Raw genomic sequence first — 12,388 nt, forward strand, 5'->3', positions numbered from 1 at the left:
GTTCTTTCCAAATTGATAAAGCTTTTTTTTAAAATTCGTTTCCATAATGGCACACGAGCTTGATATTTTAAAATATTGGCCGTTCTCTAATTTTTTTCGCTGAGGATATCAAGATATCGACAGGAAAAAGAATCGCCAATGACAACGAAGATATCGGCTTGTAAAGTAGATAGAAAAACAAGGATAATAGTCTGTTGCAGAGAGATTTGGTGCTGTCGTCGCACGGGTCGGGATGAACTAGAAAGACAATGGACAAATAACGAAAACCAATCAAGAACATCCCGTAAACGAAAGCGGGACGGAAAACAACGGCATGTAGACGAAGCTCTTAATCGCTGGTTTTCGGAAGTTACCCATAGAGGAGTGTCAGCAGACCCTATTTCAAATTGAAAGCAGAAGAACTTGGGCGGAAATTAGGACACGAAGATTTTATTGCCACGAATGATTGGATTTCTCGTTGGATAGGTGTTTGAAAAACATCAAGAGTTGCTAAACTTGATGGTTCTTTATGTTACACAAAAGAGTCACTGGTACTTGCAAAAGATCTATGGACCGTCTAAAACAATCTTATACTGCACTAATATGTAGGGACCTGATAATAAAAGAAAAAAAATTAATGGATAGGGAACGAAATCTACGAAAACCTAGAAAGATTTTATTATTAATCCATAACTGTCTAGCTCATCCACACATGGCCCAACTAAAAATATTCGATTACAATTATTATCTTTAACTGCTGCCTCTATAACGACGATTAATATAGATGTTATCAATTTTGAACTGCGATATCATTTAACATCGTTTGGTAATTTAGCATCATAGAGTACAAAAGTGGTTAGCTTGAAACGAAACGTGCTATAAGCGATACAATTTGTAGCAGACAGTTAGAGAGGTTTTGGTAGTAAGTGTATACGAAATTGTTCTAATTGTCAAGTGGCTTCAAAGATCAAAACACAATGTTCGATTTAATAGATTGCAAAAACATATTTGAGATACAATAATGAGGACAATTCCAATATCGTTGAAGATATTATGTCTAGAAAACAAAATAATGAATTTCATCAAAGTAAAGCTCCGCCACGAAATCCGTAGGTGGATCGAGTAGCCTAAGGGTTGTCGTGTCGATCCAAATGCCGGATAAAGGGGGAGGGTTTCAAGATTAAGAAACTGCTCATAGGGCCAAAAGTTTTGCCTTGGAACAGGGTGGATACGAGGTGATGACACAGGCAAGAAATGGAGCACGTGTAAAGGAATTACGATACAAAAGGAAAAGTACGCAGCTACGAATAGTTTGAACGTAAGGTTACTCAGCAGAAAAGATCAAGAAATTATTGAAGAGCTTATAGAACACAAAAGAGACATTTGCGCATCTCCGAAACCATTAAAAAAAGCAAGGAATTAAAATATTATGGGGAGTATATGCTACTGTATTTCAGTACGCTTCAGGACGCACGAGCATTATCTAGCATGAACATATTGGTCAGACAAAAGATCACAGATAACTTAGCTGACATAAACTATAGAAGCGACAGAATGATTGCAGCTGAAACTAACATGGAGAAAGATGTGATGATGAAGACACACCTGATACTAATCCTATATCTACTCAACAAGCTAAAACTACATACAGGAGTTAAGACATTTTTTATACACGTTTATACACTTTTTTATACAATGAATGTGTAGATTATATACATAAAAAACTGTAGATAGCCAATAATGTTAGTTTGTCTAGTATCTTTTTTTCTACATTTTCAGTTTACATTTTAGTTCAATAAGTTTTTGAATCATATTTTCATTTTTTTGGATACCCGTTTATTTGAGACATATTGGGCGAGGCTAAATGTGTCCCGATTAACCGGAATGATCTGTATACACATTTGGTAGCCAATTATTCATGTGTTCTAAAATTACCTTTCCAAATTATGATGCCAAAATCAATGTCTTATATGTTATGAACATTGTGTTTGCCAACATATCTCTAAAGGTGCCTAAGGAAACCTCAATTAACACAACTATTATCACAATTAAAAGTCAAGGAAGACAGCTTCCAATCCCCATATAATATGTATATGGGGATTGGGAACCCTTCATACAGGATTGAATTATATAGCAATGTATTGTAGATGATATCGTCTGAGTTAAAACCTCTTTACTTTGTATAATAGCTATATTCAGGGCTATTTAGATTAGATTTATAAATTTATATTTAGATTCGGTACTTTTTCTCTGTCATAATTTTTTAGCCAGTTATTTTAGATGATAGTCATTTAAAAATTATTTTTGAGAAACAAATTTTGTAATTTTTCTGATTACCTACCTTTTTGTTTCTTTTAAAGTGTTCGTAGTATAGGTAAGTTACTAACTTTGTATAGGTAAGATAAACTAGTGTAGATAAAATCAGTTTAGTTTAAGTGATAATATTAATTAGAAGTAATTCGTTATTAATCTCACGTAAACTCGTTACAATAGTTAGTTTAATTAATCTGTAGAAAATCAATTACTCTACTACAAATGCTTAATAGTCAATCTAAAGCCAATAACACAAACTGCTCAATCTGATTCGCCAGCATGAATTTAGAGTAAACTTCGTAGTAGTTATAGCTACTTGTTAGTCAGCTTTACGTGATATATTAATACGAAAGGTAATATTTTATACACAAATATAACAAAATTAGTAACAAAAAGTAGTAAGAACTTATCCAGACTCCTTATATAACATAGGCTTTATTAAATTTACAACTGCAAAATACGTATTATTGCGAAACAATAAACACTGCGATTAACCAGATGGTATGAACTAAGGCACTTAAGAATTAGTGATAAATGGCAAAAATAAAGCATAAAACAAGTTAGCAACTGAAAATCGAAAATGTGGGAACTCAAAGCGAAATATATTACTGTAAGTTAGTAACATGGTAAAAATAATAAAATCTAAAGCAACCGCGTTAACAATAATTATGACATTAAGAAACACGACATAAAAAGTGAGTCGACTCACTAAAAATATTATCATTGATTTTAAAAGAATATTGTAAAGTTAAGAAACAATGTAGGAAGAATAATTAATTAGGAAATAACATAACAACTTTTAACAAGAACGCAGTCTCATATCAATGAGTTACCACAAAAATGGATATGTTTAAAACACATCCACTTTCATTTTTCACAATTAAAAATCGAGAATAAAAATTCCAATTCGCAGATATGATAGGTTGATTATGAAGCATTGCGTTGTAGATGACATCGGCTAAATGGCAAATAATACTGTTTTAAATCCTAAATCACGTGACTTAGGTAATATCATTTAGTTTAAGAAAATTTAATTTTTTTAATTTATTTCTATTACTGCCATCTATTATAAAAAATAGTAAAAAACAATAATTATAACAAACACAAAAGTAACATAGTGGGTAAGTAAACAGTGGATGTACCATCAGATTATGATATGCATGATGTATTGAGGAAGAATTATTAAGTAGTTATAAGTAGTATCGTAGTATTTTTTGTATATGATTCTTACTGGCATTCCCTCAGACCTGCACACCATACGTCCATTTAGGCTTTAGGATTCAATGATACAGAAGCAATTTATTTTCTACACTAAGGCATGATTGTTCTTAATCCAAATGCCTTTTCCCAATGTTAAATGATTGTCTAAATGGATTCCTAAGTATTTAATTTCAATTTGAATTGGGAGAGGAACATACTTATGGACACGTCTCTCGGTTTAATGTAAAAGTGACCCGTACCGATTTTTTGCAATTTTCTCTTGTTTAGTCAATTTGAGTAAGTGCCTTTGAAAATAGTAAGAAGCAATTTGGAGATTCTGTGTAAGGTCAAGATAACAGTATCGGCAGCATAGATAGCTGTGGTGGTGTAAATACTGCTCTGTAGGACTCCAACTGGTATGGATAGAAGATTGGGTTGAACATCCTGTGGAGCCTCTCCTCCAAATATGATCGCAGTAGGGAATAGTATTGGCGAGTTAGCTGTTTTTTTTTAAGTTTAGTAAATATATCATAACACCAAGTAGCTTTTTCAGTCTCACTGTTTTGATGAATCTATGTATAATACCTGTTCAATGGAGCCGTGGTGTTCTCTGAAGCCACATCAATAAGTTGGTATTACATTTTTCAGATAAGAATGTAGTTTGACTACCAGCATTTGATAGGACGGTAAGATACCGTTATACTTTGGGTTAATAGACTATCATTTTAACCTCAGCAATTTTTCATGATACTGGGAAGTATTCGAGTCGAAGCATAGTATTCACGATGTAGTTAATGAGTTTGATTACCTTATCAGATACTTGCTTCAATATTTGTCATGCAATGAAATAATAACCAAAGGCTTTCCTAGGTTTCAAACTTGTAATCACATCGAGAAGGTATTTTTAAACTTTTCCGTCGGTAAACATATTTGCTGAGGGACCTGTGAGGTTGAAAGACTGATGTTACATATCCCGCAAATGTCCAAACCTTGTTTTTGTCGCTTCTTGCCCATTTTATATTCCCATCGGGTGATTCATATCGCATGGCTTTTTGGATTTGTTAAGTTTTCATAAAGAATAGTTTGTCTCACCTGAATTTATTAGACCTTCCAAGTAACGTCATATGGATGAATTTTTAAACGCAGAATTTTTTTTTCTTACGTTTTTTTTATCGCATTTGCTGCAATATATGATTTGGGTAAATATTCAACGCGTCCGTGTGTTTAGTTGCCTGCGTACCAGCCCGTGCAGCTTCCTGCATATGGGTTAGGTTCGTTATCGCTGTTTCAGGTATCCTGCCAATTGGTACCCTTGTTGATAAGAAAAGGATTTAAAGTCCTGTGTGCATCTAAATGTAAATTTACAAAGAAAAGGGAATGGTCAGCTGATAAGTTAGAGGAATGGTCTATTGTTATGTAGTTCCATATAATTTATTAGGCAAAAATCAATGATGTGGGGAATTCGTAATATGTCAGAGTGCCAGTATTGTGTCTTGCGGAAATTGTGTATAGACCATTTTATTGGACTGAATTTAATAATTTTCTATCTCTTAGTATAATTTCTAGATCCTCATTCGTGATGTTTAGCATTATACTTTCCAACCATTCTGTGAAGAGAGTTTAATAGAAAATTGAAATACAAATTTGGTAATTTTTCAGCTTACAAGCAATCTATTTGCTTCTTTAAAGCGGTTCACCCAACTATAAGATGTTTTGAACTGTGGAGGAAATAAATTCCATTTTTACCTTCTATAGCCCATCTATGTATATCGACGTAGATGGGACGTAGATGGGTATATCGATGAGTGGCAATTTGTTACATAGGAGGCCTCTGGCTTTGTTATTTTGAAATCTGTAATCTCCGCCAAGTTTTTCCGGTATATTCTCTTTTCTTCAATATATTTCACCATCTTTGCAATTATTTCTTTGATGTTACTTTTTAATATTTTTTGCACGATTTAAATTTTCTAATATACCATTTGGCCACGTAGCCAATTTATTCCCGCTAATTTTTAATCGTAATCGATGTCATCCTTTAATGATCAATAAGCTTTTATTCCCAACGAAAATATTTATAACAATAAAAACTTTTAGTTGCTAGTCTAAAACGTTAATTAGATAAGAAACATTATTTCTTAATTTTGCTTTAATTAGATTGTAGCTGTATAGTGTTACGTTGATTTTATTCCTTTTTTCTCACGAAAGAATGGAATTTTTAATAATGATAGTTTTAGTATTAGCTTCAATTTTCTAGTCTGATATGTCAATAGTTCGAGTTTACTACATTTTCATTGCACTGAGAAAAATGATAAGATTTTTGCTAGAAAATTTATTCATTTACCTAACTAGCTGACATATACAATTATCTATTTAGAGAGGAGATATAACTAATTTTTAGAAAAAGAAACTACATCGTAGAAACTAGTTGATAAGTCTAGTTGTTGAGTAGTTTAGTTACCTAAAGTATTTGGTATTTTGTGTATTTTGTTCTAGTCTGAATATCTATCTACATTTAACAATGAAATATTTTACCTAAATGGACAAATGTACTATTATTAAATACTTTATTTAAATGTATTTTAGTCGTTTTGTCTACCTGTTTTCATCGTTACATCGATCGTTTATAGAAAATATTTCTTAATACAAAAAATTAGGTAGGACGTCTATATTTAAGTAATAAAGCTATCTACTACCATTAATAATAAAAATAATATTAATAGTAAAAACATCTATTAATATTATATAATGAAACTAATTTGATTAGATGTTTATAAGATATATTTTTCGATAATTTATCTATCTTAAATTATCGAAATAGAATTAGTTTTTATAACTAGTAGTAGTAGTTAGCTAATTTTTGACTAAAAATTCTAGATAATATGACTAAATTTTAGGTAGTTTTCCCACATTATTTTTCTCAGTGTAGTTTTCGTTCTCAAACAGTTTTTCCTTTCATTTTCAACTTTTATTACTTACCCTACCGGCTTTTAAACCACATATAACAATAGATAAACCTTATTTTTTGTCCATTCATTAGACAATGAATTATTTTAGCAATTTTGTTAAAGTGTATATCTTTAAAATCAATAAATATATTTTCTTCTTGTGATGAATGCGGTTATTTCTTATTAAAAAAATTACCTTTAATGTAATTAATTATATTTTCACCCCAAATAATTTTTTTTCTATATCATAAAATAAATACTTTCTCAAAGTTACTACTTATAAAAAAAGTATCGTACCTTTCTCCGTCGTCGTTGAACGCATAATCCCCCATGAAGAGATCTCTAAGTCGGTACCGGGGTGGTAAAGGGGGTACAGTGTCTCGTTCCTTTTCTTTCCCCAAAAGGGCCATACTCTGGAGTACGCCAATCGAGGACAAGCCACAAACTACCGAATTTATCCGGTACCGCAGTCACTTCAAATTTAAAAGTACAAATCAAATGAATTAAAAGTTAGTTTTTTACACAAAGCACAACCGCAAAAAAAACTTATCGAAAAATCGCCAATAAGATAAATTGATAATAGTTTATAAAGTTTTATAGGAGTGATTTATTTTATTGTTTTTACGAATTTAACCGTTCGCGTTTTGCGCGACGTTGGCGTCGGCTTACCACGACACGTTCAAAACGAAAGTGTGAGCGTCGCGACGCTACAACACCGACGCTCACCGCCTGTCTTGCGCTGTATGCCATCTGTTTGATATTAAAATTGTACCTGCTGTTAACCACGTGACGATAACGACTTAAAAAAACCGGTCCGTACCTACTATGAAAACCGAAAGAAGTATTTTGAAAAACTAACAAGATGTGAAATACACGTACATTTTAATGATAAAATTTTAAAATCATTTTATTAAAATGGTTCAAAATTCAGGTTGTTAGGACATAAAGTTTACGTCGTATCTCAATAAAGATGATATTGGAGTGTGGTGGTGTAACATACTTTAAAGTTTTACTTTAAGATGCCGAAATTGCTTATAACAAGAAAGTTCCTCCAAAACTCATTCATTTTAAAGCCATTATAGATATTAAACATTTTAATATTTATGAGGAAAATCTTCATTAATAAAGTAAGATTTTTGTTCGTAAAATAAATGTTTTTTTTAACATCTTAATCGAAAAAATATTTGAGAACTTCCACTTCTACTAATAGTAATCGATACACATTCACCATCTGACCTTTTGGCTTTAATTATATCTTTTATGAAACACTAAAAATTTCAGTTTCTAATGTAGTAGATTGATTGAAACTACTTCTTGGTAGAAGCCATCTCATTACTAATATCTTATTCATACCAACTTGCTAAAACTCGAAGAAAAGTTAATCAAACTTAATAATTGAAATTATAATTTTAAAAGTAAATTTCAACAATTTTGTTAGCACAGATATTTGTTTAGTTTAAGGGAGTTTGATAGAAAATCAGCGTCATAATATTAACTAGGAATAATCCGCTATAAACATCACGTAATGTAGTTACAATAGTTAGTTTAATTAATCTATTAAACTGTAGCTGAGTGCTTAATAGTCAGTCTAAAACCAATAAAACAAACTCCATCGCTCAATCTGATTTTGCTGCAGGGATTTGGCGTCAACTTCACGGCAGTTGTAGTTACTTGTTACTCAGCTTTACGTAATAGAATAATACGACACGTGATATTTTATGCAACCACTACAACAAAGTTATACCTACCCGTTTATATAAAATAAGTAAAACATAGTAAAACTTTTACATCTTATATAATTTTATTAAAGTACAACTGCAAAATACGGGTTGCGATTAACCAGATGGCGTGAACTAAGGCATTTATTTAAAGATATGTAGTAAAAAAGCGAAATAAAGCATAAAAGAAGTCAGTAACTGAAAATTGAAAAAGTGGAAACTTACAGCGAAATATCTTGATGAAAGTTCGTAACATGAAAATAATAAAATCAAAAGCGAGCGCATAAACATTAATTATGATATTAAAAAGCACGACGTGAAAAGTGAGTGCCACTTAACTGTATATACAACGTAAGTTTCGAAATATAAGGGAAAAAATTCATTAAAGAATTTTATTGTTGATTTTAAAAGAATATTGTAGAATTAGGATTTTTTTTTTAATTTTTGCAAAATAGTGTTTATAAGCGTTTTATTGAATCTATTCCATAATTTTGCTGCACACTGTATAATAAAAACAATAAATTATAAATGCCCACTTATGGAAGGGTACCAAAACAATAGAAGGGCAGATGTAGTATCCATAAAATTCCATTGAAACGTTAAAAAGTAGGTCCATGAAATAAGGAAATCCTGAAATTCACCTCAACGGAAATAATGGCTGTAGAACAGAAAATATGGCCAATTGGTGTAAAAATAAAACGTTTTTTATTCCATCTGGAAAGAATGAAGGAAAAGACAAAGCCCGGACAATAATTTACGATCATCTTAACTTGGGTTTTCGTATATTAAAATATAATCATGCAATCTCTAAGGAATAAGATAGAGGAACTGTTTTTATATGCTCAAATGAAAAATATCGATGTCATCTGCGTCACAGAACATTGGATGAAGGAAGGGCATTTGGAACGAAGTTTCCTAACTACAATCTGGGTACGGTCTATTACAGACATTGTAACGCTGGGTACGGAGGAGTCATTATATTCCTAAAATCCAATACAAAGTTTGGGGAATTAAACATTAAGCATTTTTCTGTAGACAAACTGATAGAAGTTGGTCAGAAAAGTGTCTAGATTTGGAGGAATTCTCCGGCGGCAAAATTTATTTTGTTATTATATAATTATCTTTTTTATTTATATACATTGCTTTCATTTTGTATAATATATATTTGTATTTTTTTCTTTTTTTCTGTTGACGGTGCTTTATCTGTTTTATACTTTCTTTTATTACTTGTAACATTTGAAAGCTCAATAAATGTTATTATTATTATGAAAAGCAAATCATATGATAACTAAAGCTGTGACTGCAAGCACAACAGCCAACCTTAATTTTTAAATGTTACCATTTAAATTGTTACTATGTAAAATGGCTAGGATTGAGATAAATGCATTGAAACGTCTATAATTTATAATCAAGGTTGAGGAAAAGCAAATGAAAATCCTCTACAAATCGTTATTAAAATAATGAACGATAAATCCTTTATTTTATAATCTTGTTCTTGCAATGCTTATCCACTAATGGATGTTTGCGATCATATTTTCCATCTCTTCTCGGCCCCTCGCAGTATGGATTATAGCCTCTATGTTGTGCAAACCGGTCCGGCGTCGAACATTTCGGAGCCAAGACATCTTTTTCCTACCAATCCCTCTTCTCACTTCTAATTTGCTCTCAATTATTCATTGAAGATATTTGTGTTTATCATGTCATGTAACATATCCCAAATATGAAACTTTTCTCTTTTTAATTGTGGTAAATAGTTCGCGTTCTTTATTTACTCGAGTAAGCACTTCTCGCTTGTTCTATGCGAGTTTACAAAGGACAAGCTAAACAGACTTGCTTAGTTTTGCAGCCACATCCTCAAGTATTTGAATTTGTCTACTCTTTCTATTCGTGTATTGACTATTACTTCGGCATCTTCGAATGTGCCCAGGTTGTTTCTTATTATCATGAATTTAGTCTTCATTTTATTTATATTTATGCTCATTGATCTGCTAGTTTCTCCCACTACATCGACTAACCGTTGTAACCCTTTTAAGTTGTCAGCAATCAAGATCGTGTCATCGGCGTATAAGATGCTGTTAATCCAAACCCCATTAACTTTAATACCAATATCAGCATCATCAAGTGCTTCTTGAAATACTGCCTCTGAGTAGGGGTTAAACAGGAACGGCGACAGGATGCATCCCTCATGTACTTTCCTTCTGATCGGAATGCTGTTGAAAACATTATTCTCGAACTTTATTCGCGCAGTCTGATGCCAATAAAGGTTTTCAATGCATCTACTGTCCTTCTAGTCTGTGTCCAGAGTCTTGAAAAGCTGCATGAGTTTGTGATGAGTTAAGTGTTTTTTCGTAGTCGAGAAAGTATATATGTATATTTTATAATAACAATAGAACTAGAAACTTAAATAGCACAGATGAAGATGATTGTGCGAAAATCATATTTTAGATAAATCGATTTATCTCTTTATATTTATTCATGTTAGAATGATCCAGTTACTATGCAACATTTAGGACAAATTTTAGGTCTGTTAGTCAAAATTTCAGCTTTAAAAAGGTACTACACAGAGAATAGGTAATCGATTGAAAACCGCTGATCTGTTCGTTTCTCATAGTATATTCAAAGTCCCACCTAAGCGGCTTTATTAACAAACCATTGTCACGTGAAATTCCTATAGTAATGTTCAAGCAGATGCAAAGAACGATGAGTAATAGAGTTGGATGAAGCTGTCCAGAACGCATTTAGTAATGACATCGTTATTAATGAATTAACATTTATATATCTTTTTTTAGATTACTTATTCCAGCAGCTATATACATGGACATACCGACGCTTCCAACGAAGACTGTACTAACTCAAATTTTTGGTTATTATTTTTGGTTTTTTTTTTTATTTTTGGTTTTTAGTTTTACTTGATTTATCTCCAAAGTTCAAAATTTGAGTTAGTACAGTCTTCGTTGGGAGCGTCGGTACTACAACAGTTGTTAGTGGTTCTGTGCTATATACAAATTCGATAAATTAATTATTATTAAACTTAAGGTAACATAGCACAACGAAACGTACATCACAACTGCTACAGAAATGGAAATCCTGTAGCTTAGAAGGCCACAGTGCCTAACAAGTACTGGTCCTAAGCTATTATAGTGCCAATCTAATATTTAAATTCAATAAACCAAGGAGCATTCACAAACGTGCTATGATTCAGTATCAAATTACACTTATATTATGAAAATTAATTCTTAAAAATCAAAATGACGGAATTGTTATTTTCTGTGTAAGCTCATTAAATAATGTCGTTACATTTCGACAAATTTGTTTGTATAATTTGAAATGGGTGACTAGAAAAAAGCGCTTGTAAGCTTACAATAACGTTTATTGATTGGTTCAAATCTCAGGAAAAAATATATCGGACTAAAGAAGGTCATGTTAAGATTCTTTTGTCGCACTGTTTATAATAACACCCCAAAAAAGGTACCAAAGAAAAAATAGAACTTGAATTACGAAGCGTGTTTACAAAAAAAGAGTATACATACTATTAGTAGTAGTATACATAGTATATATACAGTATTCATACTACTATTTATATACACACTTAAGCTGCCTATCCTTTATCGATGATATCGATGAAAATAAAGTGTTTTGATATTAGGATATAGAACATTACGAGTAATCATTAAAAACTAAAATATGATCTACTAAAGCTGCAGAACTTTTATTAGATATAAAATATACGAAAAATTAACAGCTATCGAAAATTATATTACGTTAAACCGTATTTATAGTGTAATGTTTGTTTAAACAAAATCAAAAGTATTAATTATCTCTATAAATTGGTGGCTGATGATCCAAAAATTAAGAAATATCGTAAACAGGAACATCAGAGGAACCATACCTCACTCACCATTAAAAATTTGCTTTACTGTTACAAGAAGCGTTCAAATACTGTTGAATAAAATCTATCTAATCATTGATAAATTTAATCAATTGCCAAAAACAAAGAGTTTAAAAAATTTATGACTCTCTAATTTAATTAGCATCGCAACTCTTCCTACGTTTATTATGACATACGTGAATTAACGTCGTTCCTGACTTGTACTCTGCATATAAATAGTAGCATATACCTAAAGTATTCCCTACTATCATAACAATCCTTTGTAATATTGAAAGAGTAAAATGAACAAAAAAGCTCTAACCCCTTTATTACACTTGAATCGACCCTTTCATTAACAAACTTCT

The 12,388-nt window shown here is 31.5% G+C and overlaps 1 protein-coding gene across 1 annotated transcript in view; it reads right to left on the reverse strand.

The window, feature by feature from the left end:
- The window catches only part of LOC111413140 (slowpoke 2), a 393,515-nt gene extending 386,415 nt beyond the window's left edge, over positions 1-7,100 (reverse strand). The window contains exon 1 of the mRNA XM_071197454.1: positions 6,735-7,100. Coding sequence (XP_071053555.1) covers positions 6,735-6,847 — 113 coding nt within the window. The 5' untranslated portion in view covers positions 6,848-7,100. The remainder of the gene's footprint in view (positions 1-6,734) is intronic.
- Positions 7,101-12,388: the final 5,288 nt, after the last annotated feature.

The sequence above is a fragment of the Onthophagus taurus genome, chromosome 1 (genome assembly GCF_036711975.1).
Source record: "Onthophagus taurus isolate NC chromosome 1, IU_Otau_3.0, whole genome shotgun sequence".
Classification (NCBI taxonomy): domain Eukaryota; kingdom Metazoa; phylum Arthropoda; class Insecta; order Coleoptera; family Scarabaeidae; genus Onthophagus; species Onthophagus taurus.